The 20821-nt window shown below is 37.2% G+C and overlaps 3 protein-coding genes across 5 annotated transcripts; 1 reads left to right on the top strand and 2 right to left on the bottom strand.

Moving 5' to 3' along the window:
- Window positions 1–34: 34 nt before the first annotated feature.
- Window positions 35–14223, bottom strand: LOC141898697 (neurobeachin-like protein 1). 3 transcript variants are annotated; one of them, XM_074784746.1, is made up of 31 exons: window positions 14174–14223; window positions 13962–14065; window positions 13732–13823; window positions 13401–13644; window positions 12762–12877; window positions 12445–12518; window positions 12251–12268; window positions 11392–11474; window positions 11138–11317; window positions 10948–11056; window positions 10759–10865; window positions 10477–10659; window positions 10148–10397; window positions 9590–9783; window positions 9379–9515; window positions 9148–9280; window positions 8798–8917; window positions 8348–8648; window positions 8097–8182; window positions 7923–8012; window positions 7650–7812; window positions 7437–7570; window positions 7173–7329; window positions 5739–5841; window positions 5494–5653; window positions 5211–5369; window positions 4747–4906; window positions 4548–4636; window positions 511–4461; window positions 269–417; window positions 35–179 (listed from the first exon to the last, which is right to left on the bottom strand). In XM_074784746.1, the coding sequence occupies exons 2-31, from the start codon at window positions 14025–14027 to the stop codon at window positions 38–40; spliced, it is 7950 nt and encodes a 2649-aa protein (XP_074640847.1). In that variant the 5' UTR covers window positions 14028–14065; window positions 14174–14223; the 3' UTR covers window positions 35–37. The 3 variants fall into 3 exon arrangements, with proteins under 3 accessions (XP_074640847.1, XP_074640856.1, XP_074640865.1); XM_074784755.1 differs by lacking the exon at window positions 12251–12268; XM_074784764.1 differs by lacking the exons at window positions 12251–12268; window positions 12762–12877; window positions 13401–13644; ... (1 more) ...; window positions 13962–14065; window positions 14174–14223 and having other exon boundaries at window positions 11138–11316; window positions 11393–11474; window positions 12445–12461.
- Window positions 14224–14497: 274 nt separating this feature from the next.
- Window positions 14498–17011, top strand: LOC141912849 (cyclin-dependent kinase inhibitor 3-like). Its single transcript, XM_074804269.1, has 7 exons — window positions 14498–14741; window positions 15156–15400; window positions 15488–15597; window positions 16044–16266; window positions 16346–16377; window positions 16542–16645; window positions 16738–17011. The coding sequence occupies exons 1-7, from the start codon at window positions 14646–14648 to the stop codon at window positions 16849–16851; spliced, it is 924 nt and encodes a 307-aa protein (XP_074660370.1). The 5' UTR covers window positions 14498–14645; the 3' UTR covers window positions 16852–17011.
- Window positions 17012–17609: 598 nt separating this feature from the next.
- On the bottom strand, window positions 17610–19949 carry LOC141906103 (uncharacterized). The gene is made up of 4 exons (XM_074795305.1): window positions 19601–19949; window positions 19287–19502; window positions 18583–18789; window positions 17610–18346 (listed from the first exon to the last, which is right to left on the bottom strand). Exons 1-4 carry the CDS (start codon window positions 19871–19873, stop codon window positions 18155–18157), a joined length of 888 nt encoding a protein of 295 aa, XP_074651406.1. The 5' UTR covers window positions 19874–19949; the 3' UTR covers window positions 17610–18154.
- Window positions 19950–20821: the final 872 nt, after the last annotated feature.

Below are 20821 nucleotides of genomic sequence, written 5' to 3'. Positions count from 1 at the left end.
CACGCTTGATAATAATTCCACATATCGAAGGAAGAATTCACTTCACTTCCGGTTGTCGACGACTCCCGAGAATGATCAATTTGCCATCCTGTAAACCAGCCAGAATATGAGTATTATTGTTCACTACTGCCAGACACTGGATTGGAACATGAAGTGGCATCGTCTGAACTGTTTGTAAACTGGAAAAAAAGACGGATTTTCCTAAAAATATGGTATACATATTTTTCAACAGCTTTTATCATTTTCAGTCTTGTTATGTGTTTCTAACCTGAACAGTTCTCTGATAAATAGTGTTCCTTGGTTGTTTCCCATAAGTAGATAATCTCCAGTAATTATCATGTGATTGAGTGGATATTGCACAAACTCCTGGACCAAGTGTTTGCCATTCACCGAGTAAAGATGGAGCGATAACTTATCCTGAAATCAAAAATGTAATAAGCCGTATTCATTACATTCTTAAATGAATGAACAAATACAGCAATCTAAACATGCAATAGAAACTCAACTTACTTGTAATCCGCTCTGTTTACAGTAGATTCCTATTTCTCCTTTCTCAGATAGGACTAGTAGTGGTATTGTGAGATTGCATCGTGGATCACACGGTACTTGAAGAGTTCTCATATACTGACCAGTGCGTACAGTATGAATAATCAACGTTCCGTCTTTCGAACCAGAAACCGCTAAATCGAGTTCAATGCTGATCTTTACGCAGGTGATTTCGCTGTCGTGTCCATACAGGGTTTGTATCGGCGATGTATGAATACCCATAGTGAATCCAGACTGTTGAATGATCTCCCATATCATACACGTCGTGTCTCGTGATCCGGTGATCAAGTGTTTACCGCAATAATCGAGATTCAGGCAGGTTATGATGTCTGTGTGTCGGATTATTCGAGCAATCGGTCGGTTCTTCGTCAGACTATAGATACGTAAACTGTTATCCCAGTTTCCTCCACTGAAAACCACTTTAGCATCATGAGATACAACAAATATACTCGGGGTCACTTTAAGTCCTGGTGCGAATGGTCCACTGATGTTCTTCGTTCGGACTTTACTTCCAGTGAGCAGTGATGGATCTCTCTCGAACGTGAAATAATTTGAGATTGATTTATCATAGGGAAGCCAGCCATGAATACCGAGAATGCCGTCGTCAGAAACTGTGATCATGGAGTCGGGCATTCCGGCTTGTATGAAAGAATGTACTTGATTTCGTGGAACACAAACATATGCTAAAGATCCAACATCTTGTACTTCAACGAAGTACGCTTTCAACTGTCCAAAACAATTCAGAACATTAATCGGCTTATCTTGTTTTGTTGATTTTGCGAGTTTCTCCTTTATGGTCAAACGCTTTGGATGTGGTTCCTTCAGTAATTGACAAGGTGTCTGGCCAAAATTATTGATCATACCCTCAACCGCTTTTCTTTCTAGAGGATCAACAATTGCATCTAGATCAACTGCACCTTCGTACGTACAATAATAAAACACATTCAATGCTTCAACAGCTGCTTCACCTTTTTGCTTATAACCAAATATCAGATCAATCCAGTTGTGTAAGTTTGCAGACACGTAGTCTGACTCAAGCGCCTTGCGATGTTTACTAACAAAGTCTTCAGGCGATTTTGCCCATTTTGGCAGGACCACTGCATCGACACGCTCGTAACTGAGTTGTCGCACACCCAGATCAAAACCATTCAGATTTTGCAGAAATTCGGGCAGATAAAAGAATTCAGGAATGAGTTCTTTAACATCATTTGGATTATCGATGATCCCTTGCCAGGTGGATGGAATAGAATGAAACTGACGATCGGCGACGTCAAATCTGTCACTTTGTAACTGAATATGTAGTGTAGTGAATGGCTCTACACGTAGCATGTAATGCATGACACCAGCAGCGCTTGAATAATGTGTTCCATAGTGAAACTTCTTTATCGTTCCTGTAGGATCTTCGAAATTTTCGTATTTTTCTCGTACATCATGTTCATTTTTTGGGTTAAGTACACCGACTGGTTTGCTCAGATCTCGAAACACTGACGGATCGTCGAGATTTAAAGTCTCCGAAACGTAGTCAGCGAGTATCCACGGAAATATCGGATACTGACTCAAATCGTTGTATGTTCGTCCGGCAATTGTGTTCAAATGCATCAGATATTCGAAATTCGAGATTTCTCGGTTGACCCATTTCTGAGTTAAACCGGAAGCCTTCAGTAACTCAGCGGGGGAACGAGTGCCATAATAGAACAAATTTGGTGGACGTAAACTCACAATACGACTGTAAACTTTATTACGAAGTTTCGGCGAAAAGTTTATGAAATAGTTGGACTGGTCGATCAGGAAAAATTCAAGAGCGCTTCGTCTGAGGTTGTACCGACGGAAATGAATCTCTCGCAGTTGCGATAATGCCCATTTGAAATCTTCACCAGCCTTTTCCTCCTTGTTAGTGCTACAGTCAAAGAAATACACATGCGTCGTAGTAACTTCTAAACGTCCGCGGACAACATCGACTAAAGTGACCATATCGCATTCCTCGGATAGTACAAGTTTCTCTTTACCGGATAAATCTTCCAGGTTATTAGCAGTCGAGCTGATCAGACTCCATTCTTCATCTCCGAGTCGATCATCACCGATATCTTCTGCCTGCACGATTGCCTTCTGCAGCAATGATAGATCGGCTTCATCCGGTCGTTCAGTCGGAGCGAGGTTATCGCGTAAACGACTCGCCTCGATGTGCATGTCGAAGTTATAATTCGGTACGAGTTTCGGTCGCATTCTTATGAAATTCTCCTGATTTGATAGTTTCCAGTGAGTAACGCACGGCGACTCATCATACCACACGCCTCGTTCACTGACAAAGAAGTTTTTCGTTGATCTCCATTGTCGCATGAGTGACAAATGTTGATTTCGCAGAATGGTTAACATGCTTTGATAGCGCCTCTCCTCCTGTTTTACAATATTCTTTACTGTATCCATGATTGCACTTTGAAAGCGTAGCTTGCTTTCGCCTTTTTCGCGGTTGCGTTTATGACTAGTTATCATCACTTGTTCTTGACATTCCGTCCACAGCAGTTTCAAGTTCACTTGTAACTCGTCGAAACTGTTTGAGACAAATTGGTTCATCGACGGTTGTACTTGCTTCGTTATGAAAGCGTGCCATTCGGCAGATTGCGAAAACACTTTGAAATCGTCAAAGAAAGTTGGACTAGCTGTAGTAGAAGGCAACATCGGCAAATATGCACTAATACTCAGTAAATCATGGGCTTTTTCTAAAAGAGCTTTCATCACTGGGACAAGGAAAGAATAGTTTTCCTTGTTTTGTCGTAGAGCTTCATCCATTGAGTCATTTAAAGAATACAATATGAAGCAAGCTTCTTGCAATCTCTGCATCGGCCGAGTTTGAATAAGCATATGTAGTCTTGCCGATGCTTCTGCGCAAAGACTCAGCTGATCCTGTCCAGCGTACTTCAATAGAATTGAGAACCCGAGCTGAGCCATTTCAGTCCACTCAGCATCTCCACCCCAAACAGCTAGAACTTCCAATAACTGTGCGATGTCTTCAATTAAGCGTTCACTGAACCTGTTTATTTTCAATTTTTCTTCCATACAAGTGAAATCATAAACCAACCTCACCAACTGCATCGCATTTTGACAATGTCCGGAAACTGCCTGACCACAATCTCTTAGATCCGTTATACAAGCCTGTAATAACATCTCGAACAACCGACGGCTTAATTCATCATATGATTTGATCAGGACACTCTTCTCATCGATTAATTTGAGAGCCGAAAAAACATAGCCGCGCTCTTTCCACGACAATTCATCAGTCCCTTCAACGCCTTTCCACATGATCGAAAACAGTATGATCAGTAAATTCTGACACAATTCCTCGACTTGTTCCATATTTTCTGTGCGATCCAGCGTCACCCCCAGTGACTTCAATTTACTGTTGATGCTTTTCGAAGATTCCGTTGGGCTGACGATATCCACAGCGCTGTCCCCTGCTGCGTAACTCGGAGTTGAAGGGATACTTTGACCCTTACTATTCGAATCGTCCAAACTATCGCTTGAACCACGACTGTGCGAGTGACTGTGTCCTAATTCAACAAGGGTATCGAAATCGAAGAAATTCACATTTACAAACTGTGGTGTCTCCGCTAACGGTGTACACAGGTCGATGTCTGTATTCAGTGTTAAATCTGACGGTGGCATTTTGTTCCTCACTTTTTCGCTGAGAAAGCTTTTCTCATTACCATCATCCTCATCGTCTTGGTACTGTGTATCGGCTAAATCGACGTGAAGTAGATCCTCATCTTCCTCATTGGCGTAATGAAGACTGACCAAATTCAACGGCTCGTTCATTTGTTTCAGCTGCATAATAAACAGATTTACCAACGATTCTTGCCAACCCAACTGTTTTGCGAACAATTTCGGTGCTCCCGGTTTCATGAATAACGTCGCCAAAATCTGTGAAAGAAAGCGTATCATTACAGAGTAGTGAGCATAGTTAAAAATGGATAAAGTGTCTAAGAAGTCAAGTGTATCTAACATACCTTTCTACTGATCTCCAATTTTAGATATACAGCATCATGGGGAATCAGTTCTATAACACTCAAAGCTCCTTCCAAAGCATATGGCAAGTCTGTAAATAAATATTCATGAACCGGTATTCATGTGCAGGGTTTCCAACAATCTCTTAGATACTTCAGTTGATCGATAGATTGACAATTTTGTATACCGGTAAATACTAACCGATGCCAATGATCAGATCAAACAGTTGATTTAATACAGCGGATGAGTTCTGCATTCCTTGCATTAAGCTAATCATTCCTGAAAATCCAACTTCCTGTAACCGGATCCGGTATTTACTCTTATCATACACTTTATCAGTCTTCAACAAGAGACTTATCATCTAAAAACACATACAAAATGTTGTTAAAGTTTTAATGAATTTACAGGGTGGCCACTTTTAATTTTCATTGACTATTTCCTGACATGCACATGGTTTTCCCTGACTTGACTTGCTAAGAATCTAATAAACTAACCCAGTCAAATAGATAAGACAAAGATGAAAACTGTTTGACTTTATGCGCGATCTAATAATCACAACGAATTTCAATGACTTTAAGCTTTTATACAAAATTCCCTGATATTTCTAAAGAAAAAAAAAGCTTCCCCGATTTTTCCCAGATTATTCAGCAGATATGTTGAAATACCTTCAGAACTTTTTCTCGCAGTACTGCTGTGTAGGATTTCTTGACAAGAAGTGAGTACAATGTTTCACCAACATCTGGTTCGAATAGGAGGAGATACAACTGGTCATTGTTTCCATGATTTTCTAGTAATCCACACAAAAATGTGACCATATCCAACATCTGAAAAGTTGGTAATGTGTGATTGTGAAAATGCTTTCTCCATCCTTCATGACAGATCATTAACCTAATCAAATTTGATTTGAGTTCTATGAGATTATGTATACTTGAATTCAGAAATAATTACCAAATCTTCTTTGTTCACTGAATGGACAAAAGCCATGATATATTTGACTTCATCGTGCTTTATATCCTTTGCAAGATAGTACTTAATCAAACCAAACAGAGCTGCTCGTATGGAATGTAAATCCTCTTTGGTGAGGCGGCACCTTTCAGAATCAGCTTGACTGAAATCATGATGAAGTCGAAAATGAAATCTTTGGCTGTTCATTTGGCTGTTCATGAATGATATTTCCACCTAACCTATCGTACCTGTAATGAGTACGTATGATGTCCAACATGAACTGCACGCCGTATTTCTTGCGAAAGAATTTGCGATCATCCTTGATGATCGTTGAAAGATACTGTATGTGACCTGAAATACAGACACATTTGAAATGATACAACAGTGCCAGCACACATTCTTACAAACTTCTTCATTTTCAATCAGGCAGTAGTTCAAAATGCAATAGTATATTACATAACATGTGCGTGATGTATGATTGTATAATAATAACTACTCATGCATTGTTAAATATCTTTTGTTAAACAACTTTTTATCGTAGGAACATGGCTAGAGCACTATAATATTCTCCTCACAGTAAAGGTACTGCAGAATAGTAAGCCTGCATTATCATATGATGCTATGCAACTAGAGTGGGTTACTGCAAATCATTTATATACTGATACAATATGTTTATACTTAGGTGCATGAACAGTTACACAACTACAGAATGCTTTTAGCCCATATCACTCTGAGATTTGTGAACAGAAAAATTGCTTATGATACTGGTTACGTAAAGCCTATTTTCTGTAGCTGTGATCAGTGTGTTAAGTTGATACAACAGCAGCACTGCAAGACGCTAAACACAAGAATCGCTCACTGCAAGATGCCAAAAACAAGTGTTTGGGTGAGTTAACGTTCATAGAAAAGGTTAATAGCAAACCAAGAATATATTTTTTACGAGGTTAAGAGAGCACTATGGTAGGTCGAGCACTATGGTAACTCACCGGGGAAAAAATTTAGCACATTAATATCACCAGTCTCTGATATAATCAAACGAAAACAGAATAATGTGAAGCAAGCTTCTAAAAATGGCACACTTAAACAGCAACTCAAGGCAAATAATTTTTTTAAATAATCAGTTTACTAAGGGTCTAGAAACACCATGCCTACTTCAAAAGCGGTCTGAAATGCTTGACAATCTGACAATTCTAAAATTCAATACCCCAAGATAATAGATCAAAGCAAAATCAATATCTCCCATGATAACTTCAACGAAAATGTGCACAAGTGATGATTATACCGAACAACAATGGCAACAAATCGGCCATCTTCATTTGTATTGGGCCAATTTTTGGGCTGAAGATCCTGCTAGGGTAGATACATACATAAACCAAATATCAAGAATACCGGGTATACATCGAACTGTATTGGAAACTTCCCACGAAAATTACATTCTGTCTTCAGACCAACCGAAAGAGACGATGGATGAAAAGTAGATGCAATAACCAGCTGGGATTAGAGTCCCAAATGGGCAAAAAATGCACATACCCATGTAAGAGCACTAAGAAGCGACTTTAATAGCTAGAAGCCCGATACATTGTTCATCCCGGTAAAATCTATATTGAAACTCAACAACATAATTAAGACGCATAAAGTGACAAGCATCCATTTCAAGTGTTCGCTTTTATGCATTTACTTACCAATTTTAACCGGAAATTCACTTCGGCTCCAGATACGGAAGTCAAATAAAAGATATTGATAGATACTGTACAACAGGGGCTTGTTACAGTGAGCCACGGCTTCCACTAATAACTGGCTAGCCATTAAAACATGAACATCAATCAATCGTGGATCGACCTAAAAATCATTGAAATAAATCAATGCATCAGTAATATTAACAACTGAAATAAACTGGGAAATTTTCAATTCACATCAATAGACTACCATCTGCTCGATAAGATTACCTTTTGTAAAAGCGCACCAATCGTTGCCATACCATGAACACGAACCAGAGTCTCTTGGTTGACGAAACTAGTTTGAATGAGACTTCGTAACATTGTCAGAAAGGCAGCGACTGGATTATGGTCCAATAATGAATCTGTGAAGCAAGATTTTCATCTAATGTTATTTTGTAACAAATTAAGCAAATCAAAGAAAATAATTCATTAAGTAGTTACCTGTTTGCGAACTGGAAGGTAATACAACCCAGTCATCGTTGTCATCAAAATTATCTGATTTATCGACTGGTGAAGGCATGTTCGGCTCTTCGCGTTGAATGTAAACAACTTGTTCCAATAAAGGAAACAAAACCTGAACTCCGCCGATACAATTGATCACATCCTAAGACAAGAGAGAGAGCATGCAGATTTGATATAGACTTAAAATATCAACTGGCTAGAAACCGATGTCAGGTTACGTTCAATTCTATTACATTTCAACTGAGAACTGACCTTTATGTCAGTACGAGAGCACTGTCCTCCGGTGATGTAACCATGTAGGTGATTTCCGGACTGATCTACACATATTCCATCTTTATACGCCTGCAATACAAGACGCATCATTAACAGTGCACTAAAACCAACAGTAATAACTGTGAAATACTGTTTGAATCTTATAAATCTTACTTTTGCATTGTAATAAATCATTAATCTGTTCCCTAATTCCGAGATTTCTGCATCTTCTAGGTGAAACACGGTCATATGATTTGGTCCTAAAAATTCATAGCAGTAACACTGTTCACAAGTAAAGAAGTAAAACAAAACCAACTTCATAGATGATAAAGATATATTACGGTATTCTTTTATTCTTTTTTTTGCGCATATCGACACATGTCCTTTCTATCAAATTGTTCAGAATGAACTGAAATTTTTCTTACCCAAGGCATATAATGCTTTAACGTGGCTCGGATGTAAAATGTCATGAAATACGCATACCGATCCCAATACACCTTGCAGCGATATTGGACTACCCCATACGCTGTCTTCATTACCCAGTGGTATTGTGTTGACAGCGGAATTTTGAGAGCCTCCCGATAAATGGGGCAATGGCAGGGAAAATTTGAACGATGTGGCTCGAGGTTTAGAAGTCGTTGCTCCGGTGTATTGTAATATTTCATAATTTCCTTTGTGACCGGGAATAGAGCTTCCAGTATGTCCTATACAACATTTGATCAATGGCTGAAAAATTACATTCAAAAATAAACTGCTTAAAATAACATATTCACACATTCAGAAAACAAATGTTTTCAAATGCGACATATGTTGTGAAATTATGTGCATCAAAACTGAACGACTTAAGAAGATTAAATTCAATTGATTTTTTTTACCTCGGTAACAGTTGGGTATTTAAACTGGCTCGTCAGTTTTAGTTTACCGTCTATGAACACGGATAACTGACTTTGCGAGAATGGTCGTCTAGCATTACACTGCACGATGTCAACACAATGCTGAAAAATCATAAATATATAAAACACGCTTTCGGAAATCAAGAAATATGCTGAAAACCAGAATATAATTATATAACTATAGGGTTCATCTGTGAAAGAGTGTCTGCCTGCTGATATCTCGATGAAATTTCTAAATACATTGTTCGTAAATATTTTTCCTATCATAGAATGCTGTTACATGTACATGTGAATGACAACACATTCACAATATAGCAGCGAGTTATACATACCCAGTGTTGATCATTAAGAGCACAGTCAGTCAATGTAATAGTTAAGTAATCTTTCTTCGTAATAACAGCGATAATAAGCGTACAATCCATAGTGAAAAATGCTTCAAATCCGGCTCCATTTGTGCCAATAAAACTGCATTAAAGTCAGATAACAGAAGTTTTTAATTTGATAGGGATGTATACACATGATACATTATAAATTTTAGAAATAACTGTATGAACAGCATGTACCTGTACAGCATTCTGCGGTGGGAATCAAAACGGTGAACAGTTGAATCATCCGTGATTCTAGCATCTTCTAGACACAACCATGCATGAAAAGTGAATCCATTTCCCGGTAGTTTCTTAATAGTTGGTAGAGCAATTCCCTATGAGAAACAAAGATTCATACGATAATCTATTTTGGGCAAAATTTCGAGCATACGTTTTCTTTATAACGTACAGATTTAGCTTCGGTGAAATCGAAATAATGTAAAGCAGCTTGTCGTCCATCTTGACGAGCCATGATACCCATCGCATGCATCAATGGACTCATATAAGGCATGTCTGGGACTTGCAGAACGTGTATTAGTAATTTTAGTTCCGTTGCTGTTATCGAATACGATCCAAGAGACTCCAATAACTTAATAAGATTTCCTGCAATAAGATATGGAAGAACCATTTTGAAAAATTACATTTCAGAGTTAGCCATAGCTCTGCTGTGTTTTGTTAACTAAATTGTTCTTCATTTATTTAATGGCCCCACTGCTAAGGGTATCCCAGAACAGTTACCGCTGTATGTAACTTAGTAGCTTCTTGCCCGAACATCCATACTAGATTTGGTAATAATCTGATAAACACAGTAAGACTATAAGCAATCTATAGAAATACTAAAGATATTACTAAACTAATTTCTTTCTCCCGTTTTTAATTTGTCTATTTTTCTCCTGATTTTATTGTACTGCTTTTCCGCAAAATAAATATTGAATTGAACACTTATGGTGGATGGGAAAACACTAACCTATTGCTTTGCTATCAATTTGTTTTTCTCTGTGGAAAGCATTGATTATCGCCCCGATCATACTGTCTTTACAGGATAGCATCCTATTATGGTACGTATCTGAACACAACGACAACAGATGATTCGATAACCAATTCTGTAACTCGTACGAATGAATATCCGGTAACCAGTAGACCAGTGCCAATGTAGCTTGAGCATTCTGCAATATGTGGTGGACATTATCAACCCAGGTGAACTCGCATTCCACTGCCTAGAATGAAGAGAACAATTTAAAGTAATCGCGAATTTAATTTTCAATTTCAAAGCTGTACAATTATCTGAATTCTTACCATATTTAGAACAGCTTTCAGTAACTGTTTCGATGGTTGACCGAGACTCTTGAGCACTTCTACAAATTTAGTGACCCCCACAATTTGTTTGAAGAGCTTCCTAGCATTAGCTTTCCCTTGCATCAACTTCATTAACACGTCTAATACCGTCAGAGCTAATGTCTGTGCATCTTCTCCACCCAGCTGTTAACAATGAAATGGAAAATGTAAAATTTCTTATATTATATTCAAGTACCAGGTATGAATTATTTTTTATGCTAAAAGCAATTACTTTCATCTTACCTTACAATCTCCCAACATATTAACTAATATTCGCGATAGCTTTGATTCGATAAAAACTTCTTGGAGACTATCTTTCATTTTACAGTTCATCATGTCATTCACACTCTCTACAGTAACAAATAATAGTTTCAATTACCATTAACTCGTCATTTCGATAGCTGTAAGTATATTAACAAGCAGGACGATTACCTAACATTTTTATCAAAACGTATTTCTTGTAGCCCTCCTCTTGGTCCTCGGCAAATTTTAGAATGGTCTGTACATACATATCAAATACGTGATTAACTTCAACTTGACGCTGGAAGAATATTCAACGATCATCAGAGCTGGTAATGATAATAAGAAAATGGAAGAAATTCCTGATTCAAAATCTAAATACTTGATCTGGTGAGCAGGCGGACAGTATTTGAACTATAAGTACTACACATTTGTACAAGTGATCCTTCAATGAAGCTAAATCATGTTTTTGTTCATTAGTTTGCCCTTGAGCATCGCGCTTCGATAGAAGTTGCATACACACATCAAGGGTGGCCGGAGATATTGCCTGTAAGGCATTGTGCTGAAAAAGGTTTTAAAACATGAAAGGTCAGTTTGATATTGATCGCGAATCAATCATCTAATGAATGTACTCACTTGAGATCCAGACATAATAGCACCAAATACATTCAATAACCGAATCTGTATATCCACATCTAAACATACTCCACTAAAACATTCTGCAAGAAATATTAATGCATGTAGCTAGTTTAATTATAAGTACTACTGAAGAACAAATAGTTAACATGCATACCAGTAATCATGAGTATAGCAGTATTCAGGTTCTTACGGGTTTCCCACTTCTATTTTTCCATACCTTTTTTCCATACCCAAATTATAGATTTTCAATATCCATCACCAACCTAGAACAGGCAATGTAGGCCCATTCAAAGTAAATAAGTGCCAATTATCACTATCATTAACAAAGTGTTTTCATAAACTTTGTTATCAAATGTAAAGTAAGACATTGGCATGTAGCCTAGAATTCAAAGACCATTCTCTGATTTTGAAATTTCAAAGAACAAAATTTCCATAGATTTTTGAGTGTTTGAAAAATCTCCTATCTTCCAAAACTTTCCAAAACTTTCCGAAACCCGTAAGAACACTGACCTTATAAAGATTTCGTTAGAAATATCAATAATGAACTGAAAAATCATATCAAATGTACTACTGTTACTAAATGCGGATTATTAAACAAAAACAAACAACACAAAAAAGTCTAACAAAATTAGTTACAAATTGACAATAACCTAAACAACTTGATAACATGTGAAAGAGTAATGAATGATAGAAATGAATGTTATTACCGGTATTGGCGTTAATAAGAAAAAGGCTACATAAGTGTTCTGAACAATAGAAACTGTTTGTATAATAATGTAACTTGTCATTAGTTAGTACTGTGCAAGCATCCATGCAGTCTTTAAGCAACTTTATATGATGTATGCATCATGCTTACCTGCCCCCTTCAATAAGTCTAATCGTAAAACAAACACATGCAAAGTTAAGTTCAAACTCGTATGATGAAAAAGAAGTTACATTAATTCCGTGCGGAGATATTTTGGAACGATTCCATACATGAATTTTGCATCGTCAAAACGTGTGTTCAATCGGAACAAATAAGAATTGAAATACTGACGAGTTTACACTCACCATAGAAGAATGGAACAATTTCCACATGTAGGACTGCTGGACGTAATCGCAGACGCTTTGGGTCAACTTTCCAACTGAAATATTTAAGTGGACACAACGTTCATTTTAACCAAATAAGATACGGGCATTTTTCCAAATACCTGGTTAACAAAATCGAAATGCTGTTTGAAATTGGAAAATTTCATTTCAAAATCTCAATTTGGACTGTCCTTCAATTGTAACGAAGTTTTCTCATATTGTGAACCAATTTTAAACCTCATTGTTATATATCGGTAGCATGGGAGGAGATGAGATAGAACTATTAGCACGTAACACACCCTTTTAGTCTTTTTCTCCAAATAAGGTATGGATCGTACATGCATTCGAAAAAATGTAAAACATGTTTCACAAGTGAAGTCAACGAATTCACATGCTGGATGTTCTCGGACGCCATCTGAAAAACACAGAATTGATGGTTGCATTCAGAATTTGAATTGATTTCTCAGGTTGACCACTTTCCACCAATTTACAAATTCCCCGTATTCCCTGATTTATCCATGTAATAACACAAATTTACCTGAACTAATCCAAGAATATAAAATGTAAAAATTTATTCATTTTGTATGAATCATATATCGATAAAGAAATACGTGGTTAATAACATATCCAAATTCCCTGATTTTCCAAGTTTTTTTCTGATTCTGAGTTTCTCAGGCTGCTCATTTCACTCTGCGGAGTACTCCGAACACTGTGCAGAGCAAAGAAATACACTAGAACAGGTCACGTGACTCTTTCAGATGCTACTCCGCTACTCCACAAAATTTGGTGGGGCAGCGAGAATTCCGCTAGATGGCACTGTTCCGAGTACTCCGCAGAGTGAAACGAGCAGCCTGTCTGAGTTTTCCAGGTCAGAAGCCAACCTGTTTCTCACAAAAAATGTTTGCATTTTTCAGTACTGTATCACCGAAGGCTTTTACCTTTAAAATGACTTTAGTTGTCACATTCACCAATTGAGCAACAAATTCACACGAAGCGACGAAAGCAATATTGTCGAGATTGCGACAGATAATGATGAGGCACTTCGTTAACGATTCCACGATGTTCGCGACGTCGATCGTTACATCGAGGTTTTCTTGGTCACTGTATTGCTGCAAGTCTTTCGAAATAATCTGCAATATACCTTCGGGGAGGCGCGTGAGATGAGGACCCTCTTCTGTAAACCTGAAATCGATGAAATATAGAATCTCTACATGATTAAATTTAATGTACTTGTACTTTTATGTATATTTGACTGATGATGTTATTCACCCTTCGTCAAGATGAAGAAAATCAATATCTATGAATTCTTGATATCTTTGCAGGAAACAATTAACGTATTCTTTGAAGTATTTGGGAGTATTCTGAAATTGAAATATTGGGAAAAATGATGAGATATCGACTAACCACGAAGCATTACAGCGGCATCCAATGATGGATTCATTCAAATTTCTCAATAAGTTCCGAAAATCATGTTTAGCACTTTTTTGTAGAATTCTTACCTTTGCCATATAAAACATCCAAACTTGATAGAGTTTTTCATCTTCTTGAACCTCAATTTCATCCATGATTATTGTTTTTCTGACTGCCAATTCTGTCGACAATGCTGCAGCAATAATGAGAGAGGAAAAGGTTTCATAAAATTTTTACTTTTGAATATCATTATGATCAATAATTACTAAATGGTCAGATGAGAGTCTGTGAAAATTCTCACCTAATGTGTTCAAGTCAAATTCTTAAAAGACTTTTTTAGAAATATCATCAGTCCATCATGATGTTTGTTGTTCTTCAACGACTTCAAACTAATCAAAAAAAGTTAATTCAGCCTATTTAATTTTGGGACTACCACCAGTTGAAATGGTTGGGGTCACCAGTCGTGACAAGTATCAAATCCACACATCTTAGAGGACGGGAATATCAAAATGTTGCTGATTTGTTCTTACCTTCGAGTTTAAGGTCGAATTTTCATGATTTCTGTCAATTTTTTCGTTTTTTTTTTCACCCAACCCGGAAGTAAACTGTCAAGGTCGCGGTTAGTTCATAGAACTGAAATCCTACTATTGCATGACGTCATCAATTTCAGAACTTCAGATATGTGAATTAACCCCAAGATCGGCGGCCAGTTTAAATCAATTACTTCCCGGTTTCCTCTTTCTTTGTGGGTTGCGAATAACGAAATAAAAGCGATGGAAAATCCAACTACCACTGTAACTGATGTTTCTAATGCTGATGATGCGACTGTTACTGCCCCTGTCGCAGTAAAGGAACCAGAACAAGCAAAAGTAATTGAGAAATACCCATTTCTTTGGCCTTCCTACTATATAAATACAATTCAATCTTTTATTGATGCAAAAAACATTGATTAGCCCAGGTTACACGAACTGATTTGATACTTTTTATTATTAACTAAAAGCAGAATTAAATGTATCTATTCTTCTGACTGGCAGTGACTGTGGACTGGTGTAGTTTGTAGTTCTTGTTTTTGGACTGGTATAGCTGCGACCAGCAGGCTCCAGTCCTGTAGTGTTTTTGAAGCTTTGTTTTCATCATTTCAACCTGCAATCGAATCATCTAGTATTCAGAAAAGGTTCTAGAGGAACCAATTATTTCTGGTATTAAGAATAATATCTGTAAAAAAGATATAAACCTAGATTCAATGTAAAACGTTGCTATGACTTGACGATTATTTTATTCAGATTGTAACAAGTTCAGATCAAGATCAAGTTGATGGTGTGGAATTCAAAATCAAGCAGGAGACTGTTCCACCAACAACAGAACAGTGCGCTGATGCTACCGGGCAGCCTGAAAATATTGGAAATAAAACCGAACCAACTGAGGCAGTAATTAGAGAAACCCACGGATTAGATTCCAGTTTTTTCGAGTCGGACGAAGAAGACTACATTGAAAGAGAATTCGATACAACTCCTTTCAAGTTTGATTGGTAAATTGCGGATCATGGAGTAAATTGTTCCACCCGGAATGAATCTCGATTCTACAGCTATTGTTGATTATATCTATTCTATTGTAGGTTAGATTTGGGTGAAACGATATCCGGTGAGGAGACAGAGAGATTAGCTATTGGTCCGCTACCGGGATGCAGGTTCAAAGATACATGGCGAAATATCGATGAAGACCTCAGTAAGTTATTTTGCATGTGTTTAATCAGTTTCATCAATTGTCCTTGATGTAATCCTGGTATTTGAAATAAGACTTAGTTTAAGTTGGATCATTAAGCATAGTTAAACTGAATTGATTATTGAAATTTTTTTCAGACCCTTCATACTCCCTATAAGGGATCATTCATTTATTACGTACGCGTTAGGGGAGGGGAGGGATAAGTACAATTGCGTACTGTAATGCTTAATCTTTATGAAAAAAATGGCCGACCATTTTTCTGACCCTCCATACTTATATAGATTATTCATGAAATATTTTTCTGACCCTCCATACTTATATAGATTATTCATGAAATATTTTTCTGATCCTTCAAACTTATATAAAGAATATTCATGAACCATCTGGCTTAGGTATTGCTCTGGTCGGACTTGATAGATTGATAGCGTTGACTTGAATGTATTTTTTAGAGTTCTTAAAATCCAACGATATCGAAGACGTCTTTTGCCTGTGCACGAAAGGGGAACTCAGAAAATTCAGAACAACGAATTTGGTTGAAAAACTAGAGGAAAATGATTTCACTGTACATAGCTATCCTTGTCAGGATGGAAATGTCCCAAAGATGCCAACTCTTATGAAGATTCTGGACGACTTGAAGGATACTTTGAGCAAAGGCCGCAAATGTTTCGTTCAGTGCGTACATGTAATTTATAGTTGCACTGTACAGGATTCTTAAAAAACACTTAAATTTTATTTTCTTTCTGAATTTTAGGTGTTTCGGTGGTCTGGGCAGATCAGTGTTGGGTAAGTGTTTGCTAGCTTTAGAATATTTACCATCTAACACTCATCTCAGTTGGAAATAGGCCTAACAGACAAACTGACACGCTAGAATTCTGTTTGACCCAACTCCAAGCCAAGTGAAATACTTTACCTCCGATTGTTAGTAGATGAAATTTGCTCTCTTTCAGTTGCTGCGTGTTTATTGATGTATTGTGACAAATCAAATGAACCGGAAAAAACAATTGAGAAATTACGCAAGCTCAGGGGTCACTCAGCTGTACAGACGATCAAAGTACAAAATATCCCATCCCTCTTCTTCATTTCATGTAAATAAAGATCGAAGATTTATGATAATTGTTATTGGTAATTCTTGCATTCTTTCAGCAATACAATTTCATCCACGAATTTCCAGGACTTCTAAAGGAACATCAGGAATCTGTTAGTAATGGAAGTGGCGATGCTACCTCGAGGTGTGATTCGAGAACCTTGTCACGATGATGTGCGGCACCATCAATATCAAAGACTTTTAGAATTTTTTTCCCATGCGTTGTTGTATTAAATGCATGTCATAGGCATGTGTATACATCATCAAAACGAAATGCGTTTTAAGACTAAGCGATCTCAATAGTTCTGGAATTTTCTTCTCTTCAAACAATGTTCTGCATTTAGTAAAATAAAATTGTCATTCTTAAAAAAAGAAATAGTGTGAATTCCTTTGTCTTGGCAGCTCACAGCAGTCTCCGCTTGGATCTATGGGACCAAATAATACTCTGGAGGTACATTGATTCCTGGGCAGTGTGGGTCAATAGGAGTAAGAAAACTTGTCATACTGTCAAACCCACTTAATCCGGGTCTTAGTCTTAACTCCACACTTTTTGCAAGCTATTAGTTCAATCATAAATACACAAGAAAATTACTTTTAATTGAGATTTCCCGTAACCTGGATTAATTTTGTTGGTTCCAAATTAAGCAAATTCTACTGTGTATATTGATGTTTTATACTTGACAAATTTTTGACAGAAAAATATTTGTTCAGAAGCCACCCTTATCCATATTATGGTTCAAAGATTAAATGAAAGGTAACTGACGATGATTACAATGGGAGCATGCAATAATCCCAGGAAATAGACTGAGTTGGAATCTACTCAAATGTCAAAGGTTTCAGATTTCACAGGTGTTTTGCACTACTCAGGACTTCAGAAATACCTCAGCCAGCAAAACTGTTAAGAATGATATGCTGGAAAACTTATTTAAGAATTCAATATTTCTGCTATATAATTTATTGCATGTGTAGGCGTTATGGACATTGCTTCAGGTTTTCATCACAGTTGAAAAGCGTTTAGTTTTTCATATCAGTCAATCCACAATAAGTTATTACATACAGTAATACATACAACGAAACAGAATCAGATTCTATCATCTTTGGTTGAAATACATCAGTCCTAGTATCAACTATTCCTATTAAAACATATATTAATACTCTGTGAGTGAGCTTATGCTTATCTTTTTGTTCAACATTTTAAGTACCGGTAACAGTCTTATTCATAAATATCCACATATGGAATGTTATATAATATGCATACATCTGCTACCACTACAATCTGCAATTTCTCACTTTTGATTCCTTGCATTCAATATTTACCGGGGTAAATAATCTACATTTGTCATTATCATAAAACATGCTACGAATGAAAAATGTCTAAACTTTGAGCGCATTATTGCCGCGGAACCTTCGTATTTGATCGTTTAAGTGGGTAGAGGATCTACAGTTCTGAATGCGTGTATGAATTTATCAATTTTTCTAGCTTTTGTTGCGCTTCCAAACAGTAACGTGAGCCACGGTCCATTGGTGTTTACGTTCGGTTTCTCGAATGACAAATGGAACGTCTTTTTGCGCGATCAACTCGAAGGCAGCACCGAGATGAAGTTTTAATCCTTCGAAACCGTTGATCTCATCGTCTCCGTCATCCACATATCCACCTAACCAGTTACGCTGAAAGGAAGAGTTCGAAAGGGGAGTGAATAGAAATTTCTTCTGAATTTTTATACTTCTTTAAAGTTAGAAAGCCAGCACGAGGATTATTTACATTAAAGAATTCTGAATACCAAGAGTTATGAATACAACCATTGGGAGGGGCTTTAAGATTTGCCATTTTTCATCCAATTCTGAAGGAGAGCATTAAAATCATTATAGTGGACCCTGAAATAAATGATGAAAGGAGAACCCACCTTAGGAGTATACTGAGCCATGAAAGTATACGGTGATGTAATCACTAGTATTCCACCGGGCGCGACTAGACTAGCGAGACGTTGTAAGAAGTAACGCGGGCTGTGTAAACGACAAATGAGATTCGCTGCTAAAACGCAACCGAAAGAACCCAAATCTAGCGGCAGGTTACACGCATCACCCTGTAGGAAGATGGCCTTCTCCTTTTCCTGAATGAAACATAGAAGCAATATGTATATTGAAGTTTTACTACGCTGGTAATTTGATTGAATAAAACTTATTCAACACGTCTATGGAACAAGTCATTGATAACACATGTAGTTCACATGGCAAACTTCCACAATCGACAATTAAGACATACTCTAGATTATTCCAAATTACACTATAGTTCATTTTCAGTGTCGACTAGAACTAGGTCATGGTATGCCATGCCTCACATCTATCATTAGCCAAATGAGGTTAGAATAACCCATGTAAGCACACAGAATCTACATAGAACAATTACTCATCTTTCACAGCAACGTATAAAGAGTTGCTTGAATCGAAATAAAAATAATCAACCAATTAAGTTTGGGATAAAAGGACTTTTTCATTAGTTATTTGCACTTAGTTAGTAAATGCAGTGACAAGTGTAGACTAGAAGACACTTTTATCAATTGAAACAAATTAATTTGAAAAGACCTGGCCCGCTAAAAGAGATACTAACTAGGTTATCCGGAACTTTAGCCGTCAAACTTTTCGATAAATCTCCGACAGTTTGAATTGAATAATCGATGTGACTAGATTCTTTCAAATGGTTGCACATGTCGACGAACGAATGGCTGTAATCGATTCCAACAACTTCTTGAAAATGTGGCGTTAACTCGAACGTCGACCTTCCGACGGCGCATCCTATATCAAGCGCACGGTTAGGAGCAACGGGCTGAAAAAGAAAGAGGGGACGAAATCTAATGCGTGTAATATGATTATGATGGTATTAATTGATCACAAAACTTTGATTATTTTACGGAAATGGCTTACTTGTTGGTTAAAATACTCTATACAAATATCAGCGCACCTTTTCGGGAAATCACAGTCTTGAGGTCCAAAGTCCCACTTCATCAGGTCCTTCGGCGTGCCGTAATGAAAAACCAAGTATTCGTTCAACGATTTTTGACTTTCGTAAACGTTTTCCTGGCTATTCTGTCGCCTAAGCCGCAGATATTTGTACGTTGAGTACATAGCGATGCCAGTGCTGACGGCTAAACTCGTCATCGCAATTGTTTTGTGGTCCAGACCTAATAAATACGGCATTTTGATGGTCGAAGCGACAATTACCCTGACAGTAGAGACGGTCACCGGTTTCGTAGAGGGAGTCCGTGTAGAGGGCGAACTCAGGGTTAATTCACGTAATGTCACAAAATGTCAAACGCGCTATGCCATCAAGATTGGGTTCGAACCCCATTTATTTATCAGAAGAGGTTCGGTTATTTCGTGTGATTTCGATGCATTTTGTGAAAAATATGCCTTATTTACTAAAATAATCGAAGTATATGCAATATCATAGAAGTGTACCGCTGCTATGGAAATATCTATCTAGAAATAGCACCAATTCAGTTCCAGCGTTGGCCACCAAGAAACCCCTTGAAACGCACGTGTGTCAAAATGTAAATAAAAACATCGTTCACCATGCACTCCATTCATTGATACGTATCCATCCCACTGCGAGTGGATTTTTGAAGATGAGATTTAAAAAGGTTAGGATATTGCTGACATTTGCTGTGATATGGCTGATTGGAATTATTCAATTCTTATATTTTTCTTCATCGTCCAAACAACGATATTATAACCTATTGACAAAATCACATTACGCAATCGGCGCGAAAAAGGTAAGCTTTTTGTCTTTTCTTTTAGTTCGGGTTTTGCAAAAACAAATTAGAAAATAGCAACAACAATAATTCGAAAAAAAGAAAAGTGTACATTTCCATATAACTGACTAGAGGGCACTTTTAACTATTAAGGAATTAATTTGTTGAGGCAATTTGCGTTCATTTATATAACTTTTAAAAAAAATTGGCGCAGAATATATATTAATGTTTTTGTTTTGAAAAATTCTAAGAAGATTTGGTTTCATTGGGAAAGGAGCACACTGGAAGGCGGGTTGCGCTGTGTAGTTTTTGTACCGTTAGATCATTACTGTTTGGATATTGACTGTTTGTACAGTTTCTTGCTACTGATAATGCTGTTTGCACAGATTAATGA

The sequence above is a fragment of the Tubulanus polymorphus genome, chromosome 1 (assembly GCF_964204645.1).
Source record: "Tubulanus polymorphus chromosome 1, tnTubPoly1.2, whole genome shotgun sequence".
Classification (NCBI taxonomy): Eukaryota; Metazoa; Nemertea; class Palaeonemertea; order Tubulaniformes; family Tubulanidae; genus Tubulanus; species Tubulanus polymorphus.
Note: the sequence above shows the minus strand (reverse complement) of the source record. Positions and strands in the feature narration are given on the sequence as shown.

Excerpts from the sequence above, each read along its gene's own strand:
- LOC141898697 (XM_074784746.1), bottom strand. The coding sequence starts at position 14,027 with ATGGATGAAATTGAGGTTCAAGAAGATGAAAAACTCTATCAAGTTTGG. Across the intron at positions 11,057-11,137 it reads CCGCCTGCTCACCAGATCAA|CGTCAAGTTGAAGTTAATCA; the intron begins GTATTTAGATTT and ends ATATTCTTCCAG. Across the intron at positions 4,462-4,547 it reads AATTGGAGATCAGTAGAAAG|ATTTTGGCGACGTTATTCAT; the intron begins GTATGTTAGATA and ends TTTCTTTCACAG.
- LOC141912849 (XM_074804269.1), top strand. The coding sequence starts at position 14,646 with ATGGAAAATCCAACTACCACTGTAACTGATGTTTCTAATGCTGATGAT. Across the intron at positions 14,742-15,155 it reads AGGAACCAGAACAAGCAAAA|ATTGTAACAAGTTCAGATCA; the intron begins GTAATTGAGAAA and ends TATTTTATTCAG. Across the intron at positions 16,267-16,345 it reads GGCCGCAAATGTTTCGTTCA|GTGTTTCGGTGGTCTGGGCA; the intron begins GTGCGTACATGT and ends TCTGAATTTTAG.
- LOC141906103 (XM_074795305.1), bottom strand. The coding sequence starts at position 19,873 with ATGCCGTATTTATTAGGTCTGGACCACAAAACAATTGCGATGACGAGT. Across the intron at positions 18,790-19,286 it reads CTAAAGTTCCGGATAACCTA|GAAAAGGAGAAGGCCATCTT; the intron begins GTTAGTATCTCT and ends TGTTTCATTCAG. Across the intron at positions 18,347-18,582 it reads TGGCTCAGTATACTCCTAAG|CGTAACTGGTTAGGTGGATA; the intron begins GTGGGTTCTCCT and ends TCTTCCTTTCAG.